The sequence below is a fragment of the Dermacentor albipictus genome, chromosome 1 (genome assembly GCF_038994185.2).
Source record: "Dermacentor albipictus isolate Rhodes 1998 colony chromosome 1, USDA_Dalb.pri_finalv2, whole genome shotgun sequence".
In the NCBI taxonomy this organism is placed as follows: Eukaryota; Metazoa; Arthropoda; class Arachnida; order Ixodida; family Ixodidae; genus Dermacentor; species Dermacentor albipictus.
Window position 1 is genome coordinate 493,828,961 of NC_091821.1, and position 26,592 is coordinate 493,855,552.

Consider the following 26,592-nt stretch of genomic DNA (forward strand, 5'->3'; position numbering starts at 1 on the left):
GTGCCGGTCGTGGGAACGTGCCGCACATTGGAGGCAACAACGACGACGACTACAAGGAACATCAGTGCGAGTCGCATGTCTGTACACTTGGTAAGATATTTTTATGCCGCTAATCAGATTGCGCTCTCTTAACGTCAATACTGGGCAACGAACCATTCGTACTTTAATATTAGGAAACGAACTGTTTGTGCTCGTGATACGGTGGAATTCTAGTCGCGCAATGAAAGAATGAATAGGCACATCCTTTGACAAATTTGCGTGGAATTTTTATAACTGTTGGCATAAGTCATGGCTGTGCGGACTAAAATTTACCAAAATTTCCGTGTCTATACTCCCACTGAACTGGCTCGAAAGTAAATCAGTAAAACATTTGGATATGCTGAAATGGTTATCGTAACCGTAAGCGGATTCTGTGGAAGCAGTAAAGAGCAGACACGAAAACAGAGGGTGGTGACGGACCTTCAAGTTCTCGCATACGCTGTCTCGGGGGTTCACTGGTCCTCACACCCTCTTCTCTCGGCTAGTTATTTCTTCATCAACAAAGAGCGATTGTACTGCGCTCCACATCAAGCAGCGACTAAGCCTGGTGGCTTTGGAAAACCTCTCCAGCATTGCACCAGCCAGAATACGCGAAAGTATCGTAAAATTTGTGGCGTCGCACGTAATCGGCACCGCATTTCGGTGGAGAAATTCAATATCAAAACTTTGGCATAGGTCGTCGCGGCTAATAAGTTGCTCCTTGATTTTTACCAAGGATATGCAAATAAAGCTTAGCACTAGATATCTACCGCCGACTCACGGTGCCGTTCTTATGCCGACGGCCAAATGCTGACAAATTCTGGCACTGGAGGGGACGCCGAGTCCGCGGGGTGGCAGCCTTCTGGCCTCTCCAAGAGGAGCGGAAAGCGACGTCATCGAGGTTTAGCTCAACTTCGCCGCTAAATTCAGCGGTGCCGTCAGTCGAGGAGTTGACAGCGGTCATGTTGTAACCTCGCGCCCGCGCGAGTTTTCGCCGTTGGCCTGAAGCTCGCGGGTGCGTCGTCTGTCTTCTACGAGAAAATAGGCAGAATATGTATAGCCCTTTCAGCTGCCAGATGAACAACTGGGCACTCCAAGATTGTGCATCAAAAGCAACAGCACTGATGAAAATATTGATACTTCCTCCAGGCCGTCAACATCTTGAAAAACTTGCGGTTACACATGTGTTGCCAATTTGAATAATATGTATAAAGTGTTCTAATGAAATCTTTCGGAATTTAGACGGCTTAGTATTTACTGTCGGTGTGCTGCCATGCAGCGGATTCAATTCTTCCATTGATTTTTCAAAATGTTTTACGTGATGCGTAATTTTCATGTTGCCGGAGATGATTCCCGTGTAGTGCTATAAACATGCAATGATTGATGTTCTCTTATATAACATTCCCGCGTGGAGCCCAGATTTTGTAAACTTGAAAAAAAAAGAACTCGCAGATTGAAAATTCCTCATTCGTTCTGCACAGGACTCTGATGATTTAATCATTTGGTTCTGTAAGAAATGTGGTGCGACTAAATTTTCATTGAGCAAATTTAATTGGTGACTGAAGAGGTAACAACCGCAGGAAGGCTCAATCAAGGCCAATCCTGCATGGTTGGCTGCCCAGCAAGCATGGCTGATGGGTTAGCAAGCGAGAGAGTTGAAGCCTGGAACGTGTGAAATGCACTCACATTCAGGTTGTATCGTTTTGTTCACCAACTGTGTCACGTAGGCCCATGCTTCTCTGAAAAACGAGCTGCGTAAGCAGTGGTTGTCTTCTGACCAGAAAATGCACAAGTGCCACGAGAGCTTTTCAGCTCTGTGTCCCCCGATGATATACAGCGCGCAAAGGAAAGCGGTGCAAAATCTGCCTGACAGACTGGACCGTCGTCCACTAGTTCTTGTGTCAGATGCCGCGGTGAATACCACGCCGGAAAATTTCTCATAGCTTTGAGAGCAGGCTGGAGTTTGTGATCAACACACGTTTCAACATCGAAGCATGTGCGAAGCGCAGAAATGATCAAATGGCAGGCAACTGTCGTACTTAACTGAAGTTTGCTGCATACAAAAGCGAAAATAAATGTTTGCCGAATTTGAGAAACTTGACTTTATTCCATATTGTGAAGCGAGTTTTTTATTGCATCGACGATAATACATCGTACATCGATCTACAGTTTTAAAAATGCTGCGGAATTCACGCACCTATGGGTTTCGGTGTTCAGCGAAGCTTTCGTACATGATAACGTAAATGTGCGCGCAAATGTTAGTGTTGGACTTGCGCTTACTCGATTAGTGTTGTTGGTGTTGGACGCGTTGGACTTGATTAAGCCGCACGCACGCACGCACCCATGTACGCACGCACAAGCTCACAACACAGGCACACACAACACAGGCACACACAACTCAGGCACACACAACACAGGCACACACAACACAGGCACACACAACACAGGCACACACAACTCAGGCACACACAACACAAGCACACACAACACAAGCACACACAACACAAGCGCACACAAGCACACACAACACAAGCACACACAAGCACGCACGCACGCACACGCACGCACGCACGCACACACGCACACACGCACGCACACACGCACACACTCTCTCTCTCTCGCCTGTCATGGCAGTCAAGCGTTGTTTTTTCTCAGCTGTGGTTATACTGCTCAGCACGCTTTTCGTATGCCATGGCTGCCACACGGCATCGTTCAGATTCGGGTTTACGAAGCAGCATACTTCCACGTTTGGATGGCATTTTGTCGACGGCTTCTGCTACTCCTGCAAATAGGCGAGCGGAACTGGGTTTGATGAATTATTGGCATTCGGGGCAGCGGGGCAGCGTCAAACAGCCACATTTCCTGCTTTAGCTAATCAGGTATACGCTATGCAGGCTTATCAGTCCAGCATTTTACCTACATCTCCTAATCGTTTGTCTCTTTCTCAAAGGGACTGACAACTGGCCAGAATGTATTGCGGGAAGTTTATGCAAAAGAAAAGGCCACGATTTATAGTCGTAGAATCCAACACTCTGTTCTCTATTTAGGTAGCAACTGTAATGTTAAATTTGCAAAGAAAGTCTCAAAAACCACGAAATGGCGCGAATTAGTGGTGAAGCCTTGATACTTCGGATGTAATAAATATACAAGATTGCTGTACATAAGTTTGCTGTTATGAAGTACATGATAGTTATTCCTTAAAATTGCGGTTCGTATATAGCTAGGCGCTTGCGCTTTTTTCAACGCGCATTACGAAGTAAATGAAGTCCACGTCAACAAACGGCTCATGCGTCCCACATAGCGTGGCGGTGCACACATGCATGCTGTTGTATGAGCGCGAGCTTGCGAGTACGTATCCAGGGTTGTGTGGTGGGCCTGTGGGACACAGATGCCATCGAATGGTTGTGCCGGAAATTGGTGTCAGCACTAGAATATAGCGCAGGCGTGGCTACGGCAACACGTTGAACTGCGTATCACGTGGCTTTTTATATGTTGTTAGCACTCGTTTCGCTTTCGAGAACCTAACTTGGCTTGCCTTGGCTAAAAAAACTGTCTTGACTGGTTAATGACCAAAGAAGCTGGACAGGATACCAATAGATTACGTAGCTGTTATTGTAGAAATTATTAAATACTTCAGAAAACTCAAATCGTAGGAAGATCGACTTGATAAACAAAATAGTACATTTTCACATCTACGGCCGCTCTTGTGCACCTGCCACCACTATCGGCGTATTATCGCTATCGCGCTCACCCATCACTGTTTTCAGCATGCTTCCACTAAACGACTGCATGCTCACTGTACATCGAAAAATTCTTATAAAAATATGTTCCGCCGTGTTTTCCGCGTTACCACTTCATAATTAGACACTCTGGCTGGTAAGCCTACCACTGCACTAAAGAAAGTTGGTACCATGAAAAGTGTTTGACAGTGCTTTTAAGACTTCTATATCTGCCTTGCACAGTTACCCATGTTTACCGCATCCACTTCTATCAATCTCCTCTCTGCAAATATTTACTCCGGTATGTTTTTGTCCTTAGGCAACCAGCTCGGGCCTCAAATAGCGAGACACTGACCCTTGTGCCATTCTATCAGATATTTCTTTCTAATTTCTGTTGTGCCATGCTTGTAAATCTTCATGGTCTTCTTTGTTTCCGTCCTTAGCACTCTATTTACTGTCTCTGTTTCTAGCACTCTTTTTGGTGATTCCTGGTCGTCTATTTACACTTTCAATCACCCTGTACTTGGTTGCCAACTTCCTTAACCTCCTTCTCCATTCTGTGTCAAAGCTTTTCAGGTACAGAAACTTGTGCACTTTAGCCGCCCGTTTATATTCATCCATGCCCTAGTTTTTCTTCCAAACTAATTGTGATCTGCGCTTCCCTGACTTAAAAGAGGCGCAACCCATGTCATCCTGCACTGCCTCATTTATGGGTTTACCGTGGGCTTCCAAAGCCATGCAGCCGGTATACCGACATTTATATAACTTCCAACCTCGACGAGATGTCCGATCTGAAGTACAGAAAAAACATCTCAGAAGGTTACCGCTAGCACCATTAATTTTTTTCTAGATTTCTCGAACCACCTCCTACTTATTGTAGCCCTAAAGTGTTCTATGTTTCATAATTGTTACATTCCACTTTACCTTCATTGTTAGACTGTCTTGGTGGGTGCTCGAGTAGGAAAAATTAATTTGGCCGATTTTACTTGTCGGTGAAGGATTCTTCTATGGGGGAAAAAAAGAAAGGTAGCTTCGCCCTAAGGACGAAGCATTGACCAATATAGCATGGTTTGGCATTGTGCTTGAACTCCTCGGACGACGTCCTAACTATACGCGGGTGCCCGATACCCAGGAACGCCAAAATTCCGGACATCCTCAAAAGCTTTAACGCACCGCGTAGTGCATGTAATGGCAAGGACACAAACGACGGGACTGCCAGGCGCCGCGCTGTGGGCTCTGCCGGATGCTCGGACGTGAAAGCAAGGATTGCGCTATGAAGCTACGCTAGAGTAATTAAAAATATCCTTCCGACAGACGAAGTCGAAGACCACTTAATGGACGAAGAGAAAGCAGAGAAACCTGCTTCGAACCGCAGTGCCAAACATCGCGAAGGCTGACGGGCGCCGAGAAAGCCGGAGGTAGTACGACGCAAGACAGAAATTAGTGAAGGCAGCAGAGGAGCGTGCTGAAACACGCCGCTGGCCACAGGTCGTATGGCTGGCACGCGAATGGTGCGGCAGAAGTGAAAAAAAGACGCAACGGCGTCGACCGCGGTGGCACGCGGGAAGCGTCCGAAGTTGCCGGCAGAAAGCACCGAATGACGCGAGCATAAACGCCGGGAGCGCCAGTGGCGTCGCGACACTGGCGCCGAGAGTATAAACACGTCTCCGAAGTTCTGTCGGCGTCATCGTCACTGGTTCCAGGTCAAGGACGCGACAAGCATTAACCCCTGCCTTCTCACTTCAGCGCTGACCCACGGTAAGCGTTGTATTGTCCGTTCCTTCCTACAGTCGGTACGATTAGTATACCTGTCCATTACGCATCGGTGCGCTTGATGGTTTAGGGCCATGTCGCGAGCAATGTCCGGCAAAGCACCCGATGCGAGAAAGAAACCTGGGCGTGCTGGCGGCTCAGGAATCATATCCCCGTATTCAGAATCGCCCTTTAAAACTCATGCTTGAATTGACCTGGCGTAAACACGCCCAAGTCGTTCACTGCATTTCCTTCGTCCTGTTCTCGAGGGGCGTTATCTCGACAAAATCAGGCATGGGTTTCAAGTGAATACCCCTGTCTGAATAGTGGAATATGGTGCGCATAGAGGATGTGACCGACAGCTTGGTAACGCAATTTAGGATACAATGTATGCGTGGGCCATGCCGTGGGCACATCAGCCTGGCGTATGAAGTTTGTTAAAACTTCTGTTGGCAGTTGGCAGTTTAAGAACAGTTACATGTTGCTTGCAAGTGCGCTTTGTTTTGTATGATACTTTGGAATGGAAGAATTTTTGTGTATAGTGCCTACAAAGTCGCGTGAAAAATGCTGCTTCGCGAATTGGGCGTGTATTTTGATTATGAAGTGTATGATTGCGTTTGTTGACTACCAGTTGTGTCCTCAATCAAGAAAACCGTTCAACCGATGCTGTTAAAAATATGAAACTGACGTCTTTCTTAAAGAATGCGGGAGCAAGTTTTCTTTAAATGATGCCTTACTGTTTGCGACGGCTTGTCACAGCACTTGTCTCACTTTCAAGGTACCAGTCATGCATCACTAGATCGATTGGATATATGTTCAGAAACCGTGTCTCTGCGTCAGAACTATTATGTTTATGGTGTTTCCTTTAGTGATCGTTGTTTAATGACGTTTGAGTTGGGCCAAAAGCGAAAGCATGACTTGGTGCGAAGCGAAACCGCAAATCCAGGGTTGGTGGTGCAAGAACTTCAGGGTGTTAAAATGAAACTAGAAGTCTAAGATGAATATAGCTTGGAAACTTCAGAGGTTCTACAAAAGTACCAGTCCGTGTTTTCTGAAGACCTATCGGGAGAGGAGCGACTTGCGTGATTTGCGGGAAAATCATATCGTGGTAAAAGCACCGGCTTAGCGAGCTTTGTGTGATGAAAACGCGCACGGTCTAGAAAAGGACATATTGCAAATAGAGCATGATGTTAGGCTATCGCGAGAACAAAAATATGCAGATACGATGCCCTTTGGGAATCCATGTAAGGGGAGCTATCTGTGCTGTTCGCATTCATTGGCGGTATTCGGCAGTGATGTTGACGGCATACGACAGCCGTGATGTGATTCTAAATGCTAACTTGTCTGCACCACTTGTGTTTGTCCCCGTAGTACACAGAGCACAAACAGACCTGTCATTTATTCATTCGTTCCTTTACTGACGAGAGCCCAAATGAGCAACGATTTTTGACAATGAATTTTCTTTTAACTGTGTTAGGTGAACTGCCACGCGTAGAGAAGTTAGGATAATCACCCATTTCATGACAGCGTCGGTACGGTATCCGGTTGTACCCAGTTCCTGCCTCCTCTCTCTGTACTCCATCCCTAGCATTATCCCGACCTCCTCCCTGGACTGCGATTGGAGCGCATGGGCACCTGTATTGCTTTTGAGTGGGGTCACGGATAATTACAGCTGTCAAGAGGCTAATCAGTCGACACCCAGGGAGATTCAGAGGACATTGTGCCCATGGCACGCGGTAGAAAGGTTCAAACGAAATTCTCGCGTCGAGTTCCCTCTCTGCCACGCTGCTATTATGCATATACACGCTCTGAACTGCCCCCCCCCCCCCCATTGACGTGGCGTGCAAAAAAACAGCAGCAGCGGTGCAAAGCGCAAAGGCCGCTTAAGTTTCGCCTTTAAGAGTATAGCATTCAAAGATCCGCAAGATCCGCAAAGATCTGATTCAAGCACCGCAATAGCATTCAAAGATCCCCGACCACTTCTCACGCTTCCCAGCAACCAGAGTGTTTGTAACCAACACCCTCTAGACTAGGCAAGGCCTGTCCGCCCCTCCCTGACATCATCACACTACGACGGGCGCAGGAGTTCAGGTTCTTCATGAAGGGAGGCTGCTGCGCTCTCGGTCGTTCTCGCGTATCTGCAGCTCTACGTGAAATCATTACCTGAAGATTTTTTCCCCATGGTTTAATGTTGACGTATATGTATAATGTAATTTCTGGTATACAGTCCGCGTTCGATAGGTTGCATGGTGCAATTCTTACACCTATTCTCACACCGTGGTAAAATACTTCCCACAGCATCGATTCCCACCTTGCATCGAACCTGCCCTGTTTCTTTTTCTTCTCCCGAGAGGCGCACAGGGATTAGCTACGTAAACACTGCGAAATCATAAAAAGCGTTCTCTGCTAAAATCTGAAACGACATTGATACGTGTGGTACAGGGAGTTTCAGAAAACGAGTTTGATATTCATTAGGTAGATCGAAGATTCAAAATTCAGGTGATTTCTTTCACCATTGAGCTCTACATTTTAACGTGACTCGATATCGCATATGGTCAAGCAATTATGAAAAATTAGGCAAACTTTTAGAACGACAAAGGCAGATGGTTGATCACATCAGTAAGCTTGAAACCCGTCAATCTAGGAGTGTACTACCGTTCCTAGGAAAGCAAAATGTTGATGCTGCTGATTTCTGTGGCGAAACCATTTCTCGGTCACTCTCACCCAGAAAACCGAAGTTGATTCCCAAATAGCGCTACTTCCACGTCCCCTGAAGACACCCGTGTATGACATGCCGCCTTTTATAACAGCGCCAAATGAAAAGACGGAAAGACGAATGAGCTTGCGGGACAAGCGCTTATCCCGCGCGCGGAGTCTTCGTGTCGTCTTTTTTTTTTTATTTGCGCTGTTGCAACAGCATGCAGTTCCAGCAGCTAGCCCCACTTTCCATCTTGAAGACGTGGCCGTTCGCGCCTCACCATCGCGCGAGCATGCAGCTAGCGAGATCGCTGCTTGATAACGTCGCTCGTTTCGTGCTCGTCCGCTGGTAAGGCGCAAGCAATGACGTCATTCGCGCACACGCACACAGTGCGACACGCTCGCAAGGCAGGTGTTCTTTGCTCGCTTAAATCCGGGCCTCCGCAACAGATACGATACGCATTAACGAAAACACTTGACAGTTCAGCGAGCTAAGCATGGTGTTCGGCCGCCGCGATATATAACCTGATCGATAAAGTGCGGTATCTTAAGACATGTCAGTGAAACTTTCTTCAGGAGGAAGTTAATGTTTCTTTCAGACGAATTAAGCAGCGCTATTAATGTGCAGGTAAGGTTGCCATGTCTCCCTGGGTGCCAGAGGGCCAAGACCTGAGGTGGCGTTGCAAGTACTGCACCGAAGGCTGTCCCGCTAAACTACCCTTCTGGTTCAAGTCCGTACACGAAAAAGTCTGCAAATTCCGGTAAGTTTGTCATTAGCCTTAATTTGCCAACGTAGCGTTTCGTTATGCCCGCACATATCTGTTGGATGAGGCTGCCGACTACTTTCCAACAGCGCGGGAACAGGGCAATAGTTGCACAGGTGTAGAGCACTTCTTGCGTAGAGAAACCACCGTATTACCATGAAGGGCAGTGGCTTCTAGCACGTTAGCAACGACTAAGAGATACCTATTTCTGCCTGAATAGGCAACGAAAACGTTCATCATCATCATCATCATCATTTATTATCCCTTAAGGGCCCTATTGGGCATTACATAAGGGGGGGGGGGTTAACAAAAGAAGTATTCACGTGGTCATATAATTATAAAGCGAAATAAAAAGACAGACAGGCAAAGTAACGTTATACATTGTTATGGAACCGCGGTTGAAGGCAAAGACGCAAAGAACACGCAAGCAGTTGAGCTCCGCATATGTTTGCAATTGAATAAAAGGTTGCAATACAATTCAATATAAAATTCAATTCAATTCAATACAATATTCAATTCAATACACAAATGCAATTCAATACACATGTATATACACACAAGTCAAAGCAGAAAATGTGACACATATCTTATGTCCCATCTTAAGGAAGAACCACAAAGTGAAATACGCGTTGGATATATGAGAAAAGCAGGAAATGTTTACCGATTATGAGATTATTTGGCAAAGTGAGCCGATATTAGCTGCCTGAATTTTGAGTTGTCACGTTCATTGACTAATGGTTCTGGAATCGAGTTCCATTCTTCAATCGCCAATGGTAAGAAAGACTTATTAAATGTGTTTGTCGAACCAGTTATGCGTTGTACACTCATAGAATTGAAAAGACGTCGTGATGTCCGTATGGGTGGCACTAAAAGGGTGGTTCTCAGGTCAGGGCGATTATAGTATAGATTTTGAAACAGGCATAGCCGTGAAATCTTCCTTCGATGAGCTAACGATTCAAGATTAATGGATGATTTAATGGCACTAATGCTAACCCGTCTATTATATTCGGAAACGATGAAACGAGCAGCCCGATTCTGAATGCTTTCGAGTGATTCGATTAGATATTGCTGGTGAGGACTCCATATTGAGCTGGCGTATTCTAGTTTCGGCCTAACGTACGCCTCATAGGCGAGTTTTCTGATATGACTGGGGGATAAAGAAAGGGCACGCTTAATGAAACCAAGTGTTTTGGATGTCTCTGCCACTAATTTTGTGATGTGTTCAGACCAGTTAAGTTTGTCAGTGATAACAACACCTAAGTATCGGTACGATTCAACACGTGATATGGCAGTGGATTTTAGCGAGTATGAAAAGTTAAAGGTGGAAAGCTTTCGAGATACTTGCATGCTCTTGCATTTGGATATGTTTAGATTCATTAGCCAGGTGGTGCACCAAGTTTCTATAATATCAAGGTCTTTCTGGAGGAGTCTCTGGTCAGAGGTGGTAGTTATGCGACGATAAAGAACGCAATCGTCAGCGAAAAGGCGAATTGTGGAGGAGATATTTGTAGGAAGGTCGTTGATAAAGACTAAAAATAAGAGTGGTCCAAGGACAGAGCCTTGCGGTACGCCTGAAATGACTTTGGAGGTTTTGGAGCGGTGGTTGCCGATAACAGTAAACTGGGTGCGGTCTGAGAGGAAGCAAGAAATCCATGACAATATTAAGGGATCCAGAGAGAGAGAGGAGAGTTTAGCAATAAGACGTTGATGTGGAACCCGGTCAAAGGCCTTAGAGAAATCCAGGTAGATGATATCAGTTTGAAAAGATGAATCTAAGTTCAGGTGAAGGTCGGTAGTAAACTCGAAAAGCTGGGTATCGCATGAAAATCCAGAGCGGAATCCATGTTGTTTGGTAAAAAAGAAGGAGTTCCTGTCCAGGTGAGAGGAGACTTGTGAGTATACGATGTGTTCGAGCATTTTACAAGCAATACATGTTAATGAAATTGGTCGATAGTTTGAGGGATCAGAGCGGTCACCAGCCTTGAAAACCGGGACAACCTTACTTAATGTCCAGTCATTTGGAATTGCTGAACTTGAAAGTGATTGACTGAAAATTATTTGTAATATCTGGCATGAAATATCTCTTGTACCTTTTAGTATCTTGGTAGTTATGTCATCCGGCCCGGGAGCGCTTGATGGCTTCAAGTTATCAATGAGTTTAGCTATGCCTTCGACTGAAATGGAAATTGGAGGCATCTGGCTGAAATTATGACTGGGATAGCTGGGTACGTTTAGCACTGGTTCCCGTGTAAAAACTGAAGAAAAGTAAGTGTTCATGACATCTGCGCAGTCCTCTGTGGCGACGTGCGAGCCATCTTGGTCGTGCAAGATTATATTTTGAGGCGAGTTTCGGTTTGGCAACAGGATGTTCCAGAACTTTTTAGGGTTATTCCGAATAATGTTATGCAAGTCCTTATGGAAAAATTTCTTTTTGGAATGCCTCAAAAGATTTGTATAACCCCGGAGGCATTCAAAGTACTTGTCCCATTTTGAAGCAGAGGCAGAATTTTTGGCAGCTCGGAAAAGTCGTTTTTTTTTCCTTAACAACCGTCGAAGGCCGTTAGAAAACCACTGCTTATCAGCGTCTCCGCGAATACAGATCAGCGGGACATATGTTTCCATGAGCGAAAGTATTTTTTGCTTGTAAAGTAACCAGTTACTATTAACGGTTCGGTTGTGAGCAGTTTTACTAAAGTGAGAAAGAAACGCCTCTAGTTCAAGGTTAATTTGCGCATAGTCGGCTCTGTTATAGTCGCGAATATATTTTAAAGATGGCTTGCGGGTGGGAATGGGAATAGCCAAATCAAAAAATAGTAGTTTGTGGTCACTAAGGCCACTACTAGCACACGAGAGAGACTGACATAACTCAGGCTTTGAGACAAATACTAGATCAAGGATGTTGGTACCACGGGTTGGGATTCTAACAGACTGGAACAGATTAAAGGTGAGAATTAAGTCAATAAATTGCTTCGACTGACGAGAAGATGCTGATAACAGTTCCCAGTCTATATCCGGATAATTAAAGTCTCCGCATAGTACCAAGTTCGCTCGCGGAAAGCGGGTTTGGAGGTGGAAAAGGACAGAATACAGCTCATCAACAAAAGAGCAATCTAAATCTGGCGGACGGTAGCAGGCGATAAGCAAGGTGTTACCAAATTTAAGGGACAGGTTAATACATAGTAGTTCAAGGCTGCATTGGACGGGTACCAAGTGTGAGACTACCGTTGATTTAACGAGAATCAGGACACCACCTCCTCTTCGGCCAGCTCTGTCAAGTCTGTAGACACTAAACGTTCTACTAGTCTCGAGCAGCTCACTGTCCTGAATATCTGCGGTAAGCCACGACTCGGTAAAGACCGCAATATCCGAGCAATTATCATCAAGAAGCGCTTCCACAGCTTCCTTCTTTGGTAAGTAGCTGCGAACGTTCGTGAACATGACAGCCATTTTACGATAAGATGGAGTGACGTGTGAGCTTTGCGAAGGCTGAGCTAGCTGTTTATAAGGAACCTTGGAAGCGGGTGGTGACCGCTATGACGAAAGTTCGATTACGCGATCCGTATTGGCGTCATATATGTATTGTTTTTTGTCGATCTCCAGTTTGTCGTACCGTATTTTGAACGTGGCGTCCCTTTCCTTACCAAAAGAGTACAACTTTTTCCGGGCTAACCGAACATGCGCAGAATAGTCCTCACGAACAGAAAATTTTGATTTCTTCAGCTTCGGCCCTGCTGTCAGAATTTTTGACTTCACCTTAAAATGTGCCAGTTTGACAATGATTGGGCGGTTTTTCGATTCTTGGAAGCGGCCCATTCGATGCGCACGTTCTATATCATCAGCATTTATCGACACACCAAGATGCTCCGAGCAGAAAGAGATTACATGCTCCTCTGATTGCTCCCAGGTTTCACCGGCCGCATCTGTGATACCAAAGAAGATCAAGTTAGACCTGCGCAACCGATTTTCTGCGTCATCGCACTTCTCTGTGAGGTTTTTAATCTCGGAGGAAAGCCTAGTAACTTCATCGTTCCAGCCTGGTTCTGAAATTTTTCCGCCTGCTTGACCTGTGTGTACTATATTTTCTAAAGCATCAACCCTCAGGGAAAGAGTGCTGACGTGATTTTCGATGCTAGTCTGAGCACTACGTATGTTTGAAAGCTCAGTGAGTACAGTGTTTTGTGACTGTTCAAGACGCGATATCGCCTCGGCGATTGATTCTAGGGTCGCGGGTCCTGGGTTTAGTTCAACGTCGCCGGAGAGGACAAGCAAGAGGTGAACAACATAAGCATTGATGCAGTGTAAGCAACTTTGGTACATCAATTTGCGGCAAGAATCGATATACTCAAGTGGGCACGACACCGCAAATAAAAAGGGATTGCTTGTACGGGTGCAACAAGCATGCGGTAAATAACTAACCTGCACAGAGAGCGGTGTTGGCATGACCGTGTTTGATGCGGTGACGTGCCCCAAGTCGAGCCGGTGCAGACGTGGATTAAGTAGGCATTCCGTTGCAGCCGGTTGCCAGATGAAAGGCTCATTCCAGGCGGGAAAAAGCGGGAAAGTGCTAGCTTCTGCGACGTCCTGAATCAGAGGCGTGAGGTGGAGTGGCTTGATAGGGCGGTGTTGATCGGGTATCAGCAAGCCAGCGAAGCAAAACGGCAACGTCGAGACGGTCCATATCAGGACAGCCTGCACAGAGAGCGGTGTTGGCATGACCGTGTTTGATGCGGTGACGTGCCCCAAGTCGAGCCGGTGCAGACGTGGATTAAGTAGGCATTCCGTTGCAGCCGGTTGCCAGATGAAAGGCTCATTCCAGGCGGGAAAAAGCGGGAAAGTGCTAGCTTCTGCGACGTCCTGAATCAGAGGCGTGAGGTGGAGTGGCTTGATAGGGCGGTGTTGATCGGGTATCAGCAAGCCAGCGAAGCAAAACGGCAACGTCGAGACGGTCCATATCAGGACAGCCTGCACAGAGAGCGGTGTTGGCATGACCGTGTTTGATGCGGTGACGTGCCCCAAGTCGAGCCGGTGCAGACGTGGATTAAGTAGGCATTCCGTTGCAGCCGGTTGCCAGATGAAAGGCTCATTCCAGGCGGGAAAAAGCGGGAAAGTGCTAGCTTCTGCGACGTCCTGAATCAGAGGCGTGAGGTGGAGTGGCTTGATAGGGCGGTGTTGATCGGGTATCAGCAAGCCAGCGAAGCAAAACGGCAACGTCGAGACGGTCCATATCAGGACAGCCTGCACAGAGAGCGGTGTTGGCATGACCGTGTTTGATGCGGTGACGTGCCCCAAGTCGAGCCGGTGCAGACGTGGATTAAGTAGGCATTCCGTTGCAGCCGGTTGCCAGATGAAAGGCTCATTCCAGGCGGGAAAAAGCGGGAAAGTGCTAGCTTCTGCGACGTCCTGAATCAGAGGCGTGAGGTGGAGTGGCTTGATAGGGCGGTGTTGATCGGGTATCAGCAAGCCAGCGAAGCAAAACGGCAACGTCGAGACGGTCCATATCAGGACAGCCTGCACAGAGAGCGGTGTTGGCATGACCGTGTTTGATGCGGTGACGTGCCCCCATGAGATGCTTCTTTTTCTTTTCTGATTAAAGAACTTAATATCACGAAACCTCGAGTGGCGTGTTCTAGGCACGCATATTCAAGAATACGACGCGCGCAGGATCGAGGCTCGTACACGCGTGAGGCTTGCGTTTGGAGGCGGACAGATTCGCCTTTTGCCCCCTGGAGTAATTTGATTGTTAACAATTTTGTGTATGTCGTCAGTGTCTCATCCATGGGATCCGAGTCTGAGGGGCAAACCTCTAGGTTGGTTAGACCTCGGGCTACCCAGCATTAACCCGATATTCATAGCCACCAGCTGGCTTCTTTCATCACCCCGGTAAACCCGAGGTACAGTCAACAGCTAAAGATAGCGGGATGCGCGAGCGCGTGGCAAGGCGACCCTTCTCCCCTTCTAGCGGTGACCCCTGGTGTCGAGACCGACGCCTGCACGCCATAGAGTTTCCTACAAGAATTACTAGAGGGAACTCTGGCGCTAGTGTCTACGGGAGCTGCAATGGGGGCGGTTGTCCCAGCATGGGAATTATGGGAAGTACATGGATTTGCCTAAACTTCGTCCTTTTGGCTTCAAACGGCTTTGTAAACCCGTCATTTTCAACAGTATATTGCGCAACAAATAATCAAATAAACATCATTAAAATGGCCCGACGGCAGGATTCGAACACAGGGACTCTAGCACAAAAGCCTGATATTGAAACTATTATGCCACGGAGGCATCTATCGACAACCGAATGAAACGCCCTTATGAAGTTATCGCGGGCATGCCAGTGCCTTGAGACGCTTGGCGCGTTTCGATTTAGCCACCTGGACAAGCTCAATCGTTGTAATTAATAGCGATTGTACGCGTTCCGGGCGTCTTCTGCACTTCGAAGAATATAGATTGCGCCGAAATATACGACAATAATATTTATATAGCGTAATATACAAAGCCACAAGAACGTTTGAATCCGCAAGCACGAAGATCAGACAAATCCATGTACTTCCCATCATTCCCATGGTAGGACAACGACTGCAGCGCCAGAGTTCCCTCTAGTAATTTTGTAGGAAACTCTATGCTGCACGCATGCCCGTCCCTCCGAGACTGCAAGCGTGCATGTTTCCGCGCTTCCTCATTGCGCGCCCGGCGATATCCGAATGTAGCCACGAGGTAGCCCTCTTGGGATATGCGCTGTGGCGGCTTCGACGGGCGAAACTGTGTGAAACGTGCTTAGAAGCGTGAACTTGCGGCCGCCACTGCGGCCGCTTTTTGCCGAGTCACGAGCGCTGACGCATAGGGCCGACCCTGTGGCGAACGCAACAAGTCATTTTTTTTTCTGGGCTGCACCTTTTCGTGGCCAATCTTCGTTGTTTCTTTCTTCTTACGAACGGTGCGTTCTACCGCAGAAGAGCGTGGCAGAAGACGCGCTCTATAGGAGGAGACCGGCAAGACGAAAATGGGGACATTGATTTCCGTTGTATAAACGAAGTTCTGCCCGTCGAAGCCGCCACAGCGCATATCGCAAGAGGGCTACCTCGCGGCTACATTCGGATATCGCCGGGCACGCAAAGAGGAAGCGCGGAAACATGCACGCTTGCAGTCTCGGAGGGACGGGCATGCGTGCAGGCGTCGGTCGCGGCACCAGGGGTCACCGCTAGAAGGGGAGGAGGGTCGCTTTGCCACGCTCGCGCATCCCGCAATCTTTTGCTGTTGACTTTACATAGTTCATCACCTTTGTGTTTTTACGCCACTCTCGAGAAAAGTGTTACGCAGTAAGCCTCTGCTATTGTTCTTAGTTTTTTTTTCACAGTAGCGAGGCGCTGGGGACAAGGCTACAGAAAGGGGGCATTTGATGGGCATTATGTGCACTATTCTGCAAGCAGGACTCAGGTAGCCCTACACATCGAGGCTGATCGCATTAGCTCGTGGCACCGTTGAAGTTCAGCAACGCACGCGGGAGAAGAAGCCTACAAACGATGGTGACACCACATCGTGTGTTTATGCTTCGTTTGATCTTTCTGTAGATAGTCCGCCGTTCCGTGCTGTTCAGTGGATATGTGTGAAGAAACGCAGTTGCGGATTTCACGGTAGCCTCGGACGCGGTGGCACATGCAGTTATATTAGACATCTTTAGAATAGCGTTTGACATCAAACGTAAACGAATTAAGTATGTAAAGTATAGCGTTATCCTCACTGAGCATGTCCAGTACGTTTCTTGGTTTCGGTGGTTTACGCTTGCCATCATAACGTACGTTATTCGGTGAGTTTAACGTTAGTAATGCTTACGCACGTTAAGAAACAGCGTTGTCGAACGTGGAGGCATCCATGGCTCCCGCTCAGCGTGGATTCTCGTGATGGCTACGGCTCTCACTTTCGTTGATCGCCAGTAACTGTTCAAATAAGCTTTCGCTTCCTCTATGAACTCATATGAAACGCTTAGTTATCATCGCATTGCGCGTTCGATTTCTGAAATCGTTCGGCGATCCGGCGTCCGTAAGCCTAACGAAACGCGGCCGCATAGCAACGACAGGAAGGTTACTAATGGATAGTCTTGGATACGTTTGGCCCGATGCACCAGACGGCGCTGTCTTTCACGTCATCCTTACGTTTGCGTTCCCATACGGTAAACTAAAAGTCTTGAAGGGACGCGCACCGTAATGTTCCGCAAAGGTGCTTGAGTTTAATGTGCTTAGGGCGACAAAAGCTATTGTAAAACTGTCTAATTACTAGAGCTAGACCTCGCTACTCTGTCGCTAAATCATACTGACAATCTTGGGTTGTTGTGGGACTACGTACTATTTGGGCGGACTTCGTTGAGTTGACAGTTTTCAGTTAAATAATTGTTTTCTGTTAATATTAGCAGAAAACAGAAAACCCCAGACGTGTATACATGCGCAGCAACGGTTTTCAGAGGAGTTAATCATATTTCGTTGTCATCTAGACCATTGCATTTCACAATATTTAGCCATTGAATAAACAATGAAAGTTTGTTGCCGTATTTCATACCCGTCGCATGTTTAGCGAACATGTTTCAGGTAGCTCTGCCTTCGGAGCACCTTACGGCCCACCCTGTGCAAATTTTAAACACGGTGGTTGAATGCGTGACGTCGTGTTTTTTTATTAGCCTCTGTGGTCAGTTACCGCTGCTGGCGAAGCGGCTCCTGTACGTAGCTTTATCGTTACTAATGTGCATTTCATTAACCGCATCCTTAAGGCCACGTTATTGAAAGGGGTATTCTTGTTGAACAATTGGCTGACATCAACTGCCTTCGCGGAAGCAAGTGAGTGTGCAACCTGAATTAAAGAGTTCTTGTACAACTATAGTGGTAGCAAAACAACCGAACTTTGGCTCAAGCAGAATAGCTGAGCAGATGTTCTCAGTTGGAATATGCGGTGGAACATTCGCTCGGAACACTCACCATTTGCATCGGTATATCTTGCTGTCGAATCTAATAAGCGTTAAATTTTAATTTCTTGTTTTTATAGAAGAGCGAATATTCGTCAATTTCGAAAAGCGAATTCTCGTACCGATACCAGTAAAAGAGCATGTATAATTCGATGCGCGTTCCGAATTTAGATTAATCGCGCACGCCTACATACACCTACGCGAATTGTGTAGATGATCTTATATTTATAATTTATACAATTAATCAAAACGAGCTTCTGTATGTTAAAAAGTCAGTCCCACTGAACACGTATTTCAACCTTTATTGAGTTACTGCTATCACCGTTGTTTGTACGACAAGCGAAACAACTTCAATGTTTGACGTTTGTCAGACATGTATACCGAGTCATGTTTCATGAGGTTCATTACACGCGAATGAGAGATGCCATGTAGATCAGTTGTTGGCGAACAGCAAACAACTACCTGCAGGGTTCGAATCTCAGTGAACTGTGAAGTCAACAACAATAATCTCTACATGTAATTGCTGCAGGCCATGTCCTTGCGTACTAGGTGCCATGTCGTGCTCATGGAATGGTCCGCTGAAAGACCTTGTCACTCACATCGTTCGGAGTCACAGCTTCGTACCGAAATTTCAAGGTAAGCTCACAAACGACTGCATTGCGTCCGCAGTAATGTCTACAGTGGAGGACACCTAACTAAATTATATTTATTTCTCTGAGAGGAGAAAGGTCCACGTCTTAAGCAGTTTTATGTCCCAGCGCTGCAGTCGGTCTCTGAGACACCGTCGTACTGACGTGCAATAGATCAAGCTTAACTCCGCCGTGGTTGGCTAACAGCTTTCGTGTTGCACTGAATTTCGATGGGGGGGGGGGAGGGGGGGGCGAAATACAATATCGCCTGTGAAAGTTGCACTGGGTGGGCATTGAAGAACCCCAGGAGGAAAAAAATTAATCCGTAGTCTCCCACTACGCCGTGCCTCATAATCAGATTGACATGTGTGCATTGTTCATCGCCTGTTTAGCATTCTTTCCGCGGGCTGCTTTTGACCCGGTAACACATTTAAAGTTACCAGTGCACGACGGGCCTGCAGGCACTGGAAGTTTCCCGAATGTTATCGTTGTTTTTATCGGTTTACGTTGTCACCAAACCTATTCCCGTCAGAGTGCACGTGTAACGCGAATAGTTTTGTGCTTTCTGGATGGTACGAGAGGAGCACCAGCGATTACGCAGGAACCTTCGACTAGTCGTGTGCAAAAGTCGACGCGCTTGAGCCGCACATAACACGATCGCCGACTGTACTCGCCGCTGTTGTTGTGCTTTGAGTGTGAAAAGAGCTAAATCTTCAGGTTTTACATGCCAGAACCACGATCTAATTATGTGGCGCGCGGTAGTGGCATCTCCGGGTTAATTTTGACCCCCCAGGGCATCATTAACGTGGCCCCAATGCAAGGGACACGGGCGTTGTTGCATTTCGACCCGTCGACATGCGGCCGCCGCGGCAAGTACGTATTCCATCCCCCGCCGTCATGCTTAGTAGCGCAACTCCAAAGCCATTGGGCGAACCACGGTGGTTGCTTTGAGTGTCACTTGCTTGTTCGGGGCACAAGTTTGCCCATTAAAGAGTTAGTTTCGTGGCTTACAGTTTCGCTGCTATGTTCTTTACCATCACTGCAACGTGACACTATCTTGGTTTTGACGCCTGGAACTCCAGAATTTATTTTTCCTTCATAAGTTTGACGATGTGCGTTTTTGAACTATTTGATGCACATAACACTGTGGCTGGAAGGGAGCTGAGTGCTACTGAAAGAGCGACGATATTTCAGATAGATACTGCTGTGTTAATAAAAATACTATTAGATTCGGGTGTTTAACGTGCCGGAACCGAGATATGGTTATGTGACACGCCGTATTGAGGGACTTCACATAAGTTTCGACCAGCAGAGGTTCTTCAAAGTGCACCGAATTCACGGTACAGGTGCGTTTTTGCATTGAGGAGTTCCCATCGAAATGCCGCTGCTTCGGCCGGGCTTCGATCCCGTGCCTTTTAATAGCGCTACGTTGAAGTCACTACGCCACCCACCACAGCGGGTATGAGTAATATCGAAGAGCTCATTTGAAAGTAGTAAATATATTCGAGGTGGTCAGCATATATGCCCACTTTGATGTGACGGTACTCCAAACTCCTTGTGAAGGTTTGCGAAACGGCCGTGTTTTCTCAGAAAGCAATGTTGGAACGTATTCGCACAGGTGCTGATACTGCGGCATATGCGCTTGAATCTTGAAGTAAGTACGTTATGTAAAGGGTGACGTGCACAAGGCAGCCAGGGCAGCGATAAAGGAACAGAGAGCGACGAGGCAGAAGTAAAGCAGACGTTCGGCGGAACTGCCTGTTGGCTGCATTTCTTTTTTACAGCTGAAATATAGCTGCAAATACAGAAGGAAGAACTTTTATTCTCTAGCGCTAAACGCAACGTACCTTTTCAGCAATCCGCTTGTTTTGTATGATACTAAGCTCGAAAAGGAGACTTCTTATAGAAATTTGTATGGCAGCGTGCTTGTGCGCCTAAGCAAGAACATTTGCGGAACGCATCACGCAAGACACAGCAATATCTAGCATTAAAGACAAATTGCAACGAAGTGTTGAACCACGTAGAATGCCTGCTTTCAGATAGTGTAGATATAGAACAGCCTCTGTGCATGCAATTTTATTACATTTGAAATGCGACTGGGTGCGTCCCGAAAACCTCGTAGAAATAGATGTTTTCGCTAGAGGAACTGAAAAATCAGGAAGCCACCATTGCAGATAACAGAAAATGACATGGGGACCACCACGTGGTGCTCCTCGACAGGATCTCTCAGATAAGGAGGCATCAGCAGCTACCCATGGAGCACTGAGAAAGTTCAGAGGGGACGTGCTAGAACTTACTTCATGGTGCCAACTACCAGGTGCGCGCGTCTGCTTATGTGCTGTTGAAATGCTGCTAACAAAAAAATTAGGCGGTAGACATAGCTGCCGTTATGGCATGATTGCTTTTATGGAATACCCTACTCAGCTATAACCAGTTTAGGCAAAGCGAAATTTCATTTAACTTTGCCTTTATTCTTTATTTAGGCAACGTAAGCACTCCACACACAGAAATCGGGCCAGAAAACTGTAGAAGAATCAATTATGAAGCATAGGATGTGACTTTACTCGGGGGTGTGGGTGGAGGGTATAAAACGAACGATGATAATGCAGAGAAGGCTTTTTGTTTATGCGTCTCGTCCAGCAGCTCCTAGAAAAGCTAAATATTGCCTTTTAATCATGACTACCATGTTTGCGTCAGGCCAAGCATTCAGAATGTACCCATCAAATAGTGGCCTGCTGACATATGCGTTGACTGAAGAGAGGAGCTTGTTCTAGGGATGCAAGACGAATGTGGCATGTCCACAGAAGATTACTGAATGAAATTGACCATTAGTATTTCAGTGGCGAATGCTTGCTACAATGCGCGTGCGATGACATTGCCTCTGCCACAATCAAGCACAAGGTCGTTGTGATGTGACTGCTCATCTCTTTCTTCCTTTCGATAGTATTTGTCGCAAGGCACACGGGGACAGCTAGAAAATGTTAACACTGCACGCCGTGAGTTTCGCAAGTGCTGCATCACCTTTACACAGTACCGCTAATTTGGCACACTTGTCTCGGGCACATGTTCTTCGCTGCTTATTTTCACTTCTTCCGCACCCTTCCACAAGCATCCATGTTTAGTCTCAAGGTTTGTGTGTTGTACATGAAGTCGCGGTGATGCGTCCTTGTGTTTGAGTTCTGCGGAGTACTCTCGGACGATCACTTTCCGCAATACTTTCAATTTTGTGAGAGGTGGCACAAGGCTCGTTAGATAATCCGAGATCTTTTGCTCGGCCAGCCAATCAGCGCGAATTGACAGTGACATCTTCGAAAGTCATCGCCCGAGAATACGTCTCCTGGGTAAATGCGTCGTATCAACAGTGTGTTTGTTGTTGGCGAATTACTTCTGCTGAAGCCCGCAAGGGGGAGAGACGTTCATAAAAAGGGGGAAATTATGGGGAAAAAAATTACTGCTTTTTCAAGTTTGTCGAATGTTTCTTTTATATAACACTATATAATAACATTGTATATTTAAGTATGTAACATGTTCTTTTAGTATTTTTATGCATCATTGTTCTTTTGCGTCAATGTCTTTCTGTAAGTGCAAAAACGACAAAAGAGTGGAATAACACGCTCTGTGCTTAGCATTATGATTCCTGCTAATAATTTCTTATTATCTTTAATATTGGTTGGCTACTGTGTCCAGTGCTGAGCACCGAAATATTGCATAGCAATTATTGCGCGCTTCGCAGAACTAATTGGTTGCTTTCCTCAGAGAAAACGTCACAGTAGGGTAATAAGCAATGGACAAACAACGTGGTGGTATTTATTGTGTGGTGACTTGATGTGTACAAATTGCAAAATTTAAATTATATATATATATATATATATATATATATATATATATATATATATATATATATATATATATTCACGGAAAGACTAATTCACATAACTACTCCGCTCTTCCAAGGGCGATTCACCTTTGGAACAATATTCCCAACGCCATCGCTTATGAGAGTGACCAGGAAAATTTCGGGCATCTTCTAACAAGGCATTTTTCAAACTCTACATAACGTAACGTGTTATTTTTTCTTGAGTTTCCCGTTATTATTGTGCTACTATCCCTTAACTACTGTTTTGTTATAGCCAAATATGTCCCGCTCACTTTGTAATTCTATCGATTATATTTTACTTTGTGCAAGTTTCTTGTTCACTGACCTCTCGTGTTCAAAACCATTCAGTTTGTCCTTTGTACAATTTTAAAACCACATTACTGTGTGTTAGCGCAATTCTTACACTGTATTTTTTGTATACGTATTCACATATGTATTCTAATTATTGTATGATCTTAGAGTGTGCTGTCCCCCCTTACACTATGCCACTAGGGATCTGTAAGGTAACTTTGTATATTCTGCGATTAGTTGCTCCCCTATACCGTTTATTCAGACATCATAGAACTCAAAAACTGCCTCGAAAGATACAGTCATGTGTTTCAGTGCTAGGGAGTCAGAAAGGACATATATTCTGGTCGAAAGTATGACGCCAAGTTGAAAACGCAGTTTTTTTTTTTTTGTCACAAAACTCGCTTTGTTGTTTTTCGCCCGGAAGATGGGCTGTTAATTGGAGAAAATATTGCAGCAAAAATTATGTTCTTGCACTGCCTCCTTCAATATATATAGCGAAACTTGTAACCTCCACCCAGGGTGTTAAAACAAAAACTGAAGTTACGGTTTGATATCTAAAAAAAAAAAAGCTCGAATCTTGTAGCGGTTTACTCTTTTTAGCGGTGATATGATGTTCCAAGAAGTAATAAGGCTTCAATAGCATTTACCGCACGTTTCCATCTGTTAAAAGCAAACTCTAAGAAGGGGGACGCACCATATTTGGGACAATTTGTTTACAAACCCTGGCGTTTTGTGCGTTATATGCAAAGAAAATTGTTTTTTTTGTGCTGTTTATGCACTGTAGTTTCTTTCTTCATATTTTACTGTCATCTACAGTGTGGTAAACATCGGAGTGCGAAAATGAGGGAAACGAAATGTGGCCGGGAGTCAATGCACGAAGGTCACCACGCGCGAAGGACAGGTGACAGAAAGCCCTACAGGAAGTGCTTTGAAAAATGGTAATTAATGGAGAGTGGTTGCGGTATTCTGGAAGAAATCTTAAGCTGGCAAGACAGAAATATAGATCATGATAGTATGTCACAGATTGTCTTGCCCTGAATAAGTGCTTCAATAGTACGAGCTGGCAAAGGGCAGCCAAAAACGCCTATTTGAACCATCCGATTATCGTTAGTGTCCGACTTTCTCTAATTTTTTAACGTAAAGTAAGAGCCACTTCATATGTTGAAACCAGTTACAGTAGAACATGACTCTTACACAGTGAAGAGATGACTTACGACTCACTGGTTGATTAATGTGGATGCCTCGAGCTACAGTACTGCTGCCACGAAAAAACATACAACGATAACGGAGGCGCTCCATGGCCAAAATTAGAAAAAAAATACAAGACTCAGGGGGAGAGAAGCCACGAATTTCGTGAATTTCAGCTGTATTACTTGGTTTTTGTGAGCTCTACTGATGTTTCAGTTTCTTTTCATTTTCTTAGAACCACATTTTCGCATTTCTTTCACACACCGACAAGCATAACTATCTTTCGTATATAGATATTTCAGTTACACTTTGCACACTTATTTTATACATAATTGGCTGTGCAACGAGCCGAAGTGGGCACTGACGACTTGAGCACCGAACGCGAGCACAAGCGTTAATATTGATCTTCTATGGACACTGCTGTTGCTGTTGTTACTTTAAAGCTAAAAAAATATGCGTACAGGCGTACAATCCCTAACAAAACGTGCTCTCTGCATCTACTAAAGCATACAGATCACCAGTTTATTGTTTCGCGCTCAGTTGACAACGCGCTACTTTATGCCGTGCTTGAATGGTTTAAGATGAAATGGTCAAGCAACACTGCGCCAGTTCCGAAGGAGCGAGTGTCGGGGCTTGTGTCCTGTGGTCACGTGTCCCCCTCCAAAAGGCGCGACGCGACGCATTGGCTTATCGGCGCCAGTGGTTGGTTGCTACACGTGAGTAAATACGCGCACGCCAGCGCCGGTACGGTGCGAAGCTACTGCAATAAATAAAACGGAACAAGAAAACCATACGCAAAGACCAAATTCTTGTTCAAACGCCATCGCTGCCAAGAGGCGAGAAGGGGCGTGAGCGTGCGCGTCTTGCACGTCAAATTTAGCTGAAATGGCGACCGCCAGATGTGTTGCTTATAAGAAAGATATCCATTTCAACGTTATAGAGAGAATATGGCTGAAGTATAACCAAACAAAATGCTTGTAATGCATGTATATCTTTTTTTTAGCAACGCCAGATCATTGTTTCGTTTCTCGCGCAGGCGAGCAGGTCGCGGTCACTGCCAACGACTTTCAGCGAGCGGAGGACTTCAGCTGGTTCACTCTTCTCTCCTGCTTTGGCCAGCACTTCCTCTTGATGCTCATGAAGCGCCGGTCCCCCGAAGACGAAGACGAGACGTACTTCAACGCCGTGGTGCTGCTGATAGGTCCTAGCGTCGAGACACTGAACTTTGCTTACCGCCTCGAGTTCGTCGCCCAGCACTGCCGTCTCACGTGGGAGAGCAAACCGGTCAGCGTCCATGGGATTGCCGACATTTCAGTAACGAGCGGCGGAGGCTTTCGATTCATAGCCGAGACTGTGCGGCAGTTCACAGACGGCAAGGACCTGAGCTTCAATGTCATCATCTCAGAATGCAGCAGTCCCGTCACATGGGAAAGGCATATCAGGCGCGGGGTCGCAGCCCAGGATCTCTGGGCAAGCGTGTCCGGTTAATGAGGATAGCAATAGGGGCTTGTTGGTACGGCATATCTTATTTTGTTATAGCGCAAGCTTGACAAGCTGATGTGCCTTCTTTTGTCCTTGTCAAGCTTGCGCTATAACAAGATAAGGTGTCCGGTTAACGGCAGCATCCGGGAAACGACGTACGCCTCGGCTGAGTTCCGTGCTAGCGATGACGCCGTAGCCTTACCTCGTTGCGGTCTTGTAACAGGCTACCATTTACTTCAGTTATTCCCGAGTCAATTTCCTGCGCTTGACTAGTGACCACATTGCAAAACTCAGTGCCATGGGGACACAGTAGCTAATGCGACGGCGGGTTATGCGCTCACTGCCGCGCCGGATACTGAAGCGCTAGACTGGCGCTGCATGCATGGAGGCGCTCGGTATAATGGTGCAGTAACCAAGTGTGGAGCGAAGAAAAAAAAAAGCGCTGCCTACCTACTGTATACCAAGCGTTTAAATAAAGTGAGAGACAGGGCATCGTGCAATGAAAATTAAAACAGCTACCGCAAGAATGGGAACCTATTAGCCACGGGGCACAAGCCCAGTATTCTACGCCTACTCCAAGAGGGGCAGCGGTTGTCAGTAGGTGTTCACATGTATGAAAGAAGGAAATAGTTTTGAGCGAGCATTACGCCACGCAGCCATGGAGCCTGCCTGGGCAAGCGAATTCTCCGAGAAGCCATTTCATTTGCTTTTTCCCTCGCAATATCTGCCGATGTTTGCTTTCCGGTATTTCTTAATCGATGCGGCGTTAGTTAAGCCCTGCCATTAAAACCTATCATGCACTCTGACGTGATGATCAAGTCTTGGGCCGATACGCTTGGTTTCAATGCTGTTGCGCATTGCTGTCTCCTAATTCTTTCTTTCCTTGATGCTTAAATGTCGCGCACAGACAAGATATATGATGCGCTTTCTCCCCGCAACTAAGTCTTACGCCACTATAAGACTGAAAACAATGTGCGTATCTAATGGTGTGCCGTCACAAAAGCAATTTTTTCTAACGATTCGTAGACTAACCACGAAAAATGAAGAGGCGTATACGATACTCCCTAATGTGAAACTTGAGCGCTGCTGTTTACGTGTTTTCATTTCGCGATATTGGGGGCGCGCTCCACCACTGGAAAAGCTAGCGCCGCCGTCGGCGTGACGTAGTATGAGGGATCCCGTGGACACACTGATACGGAAGCGCCGAAGCGAGCTGAAAACGAAAGTCGCA

General features: G+C 46.2%; 1 protein-coding gene across 1 annotated transcript; it reads left to right on the forward strand.

The window, feature by feature from the left end:
* On the forward strand, positions 1 to 26,172 carry LOC135913212 (E3 ubiquitin-protein ligase Siah2-like). The gene is made up of 4 exons (XM_065445823.1): positions 1 to 90; positions 8,815 to 8,947; positions 18,424 to 18,530; positions 24,916 to 26,172. Exons 2-4 carry the CDS (start codon positions 8,826 to 8,828, stop codon positions 25,365 to 25,367), a joined length of 681 nt encoding a protein of 226 aa, XP_065301895.1. The 5' UTR covers positions 1 to 90; positions 8,815 to 8,825; the 3' UTR covers positions 25,368 to 26,172.
* The last annotated feature ends 420 nt before the right edge of the window (positions 26,173 to 26,592 follow it).

Bases quoted from the DNA above. Each gene is read 5' to 3' on its own strand.
- LOC135913212 (XM_065445823.1), top strand. From the start codon at position 8,826: ATGTCTCCCTGGGTGCCAGAGGGCCAAGACCTGAGGTGGCGTTGCAAG. The intron at 8,948-18,423 runs GTAAGTTTGTCA...TAATTGCTGCAG, and splicing joins GAAAAAGTCTGCAAATTCCG to GCCATGTCCTTGCGTACTAG. The intron at 18,531-24,915 runs GTAAGCTCACAA...TTTCTCGCGCAG, and splicing joins CTTCGTACCGAAATTTCAAG to GCGAGCAGGTCGCGGTCACT.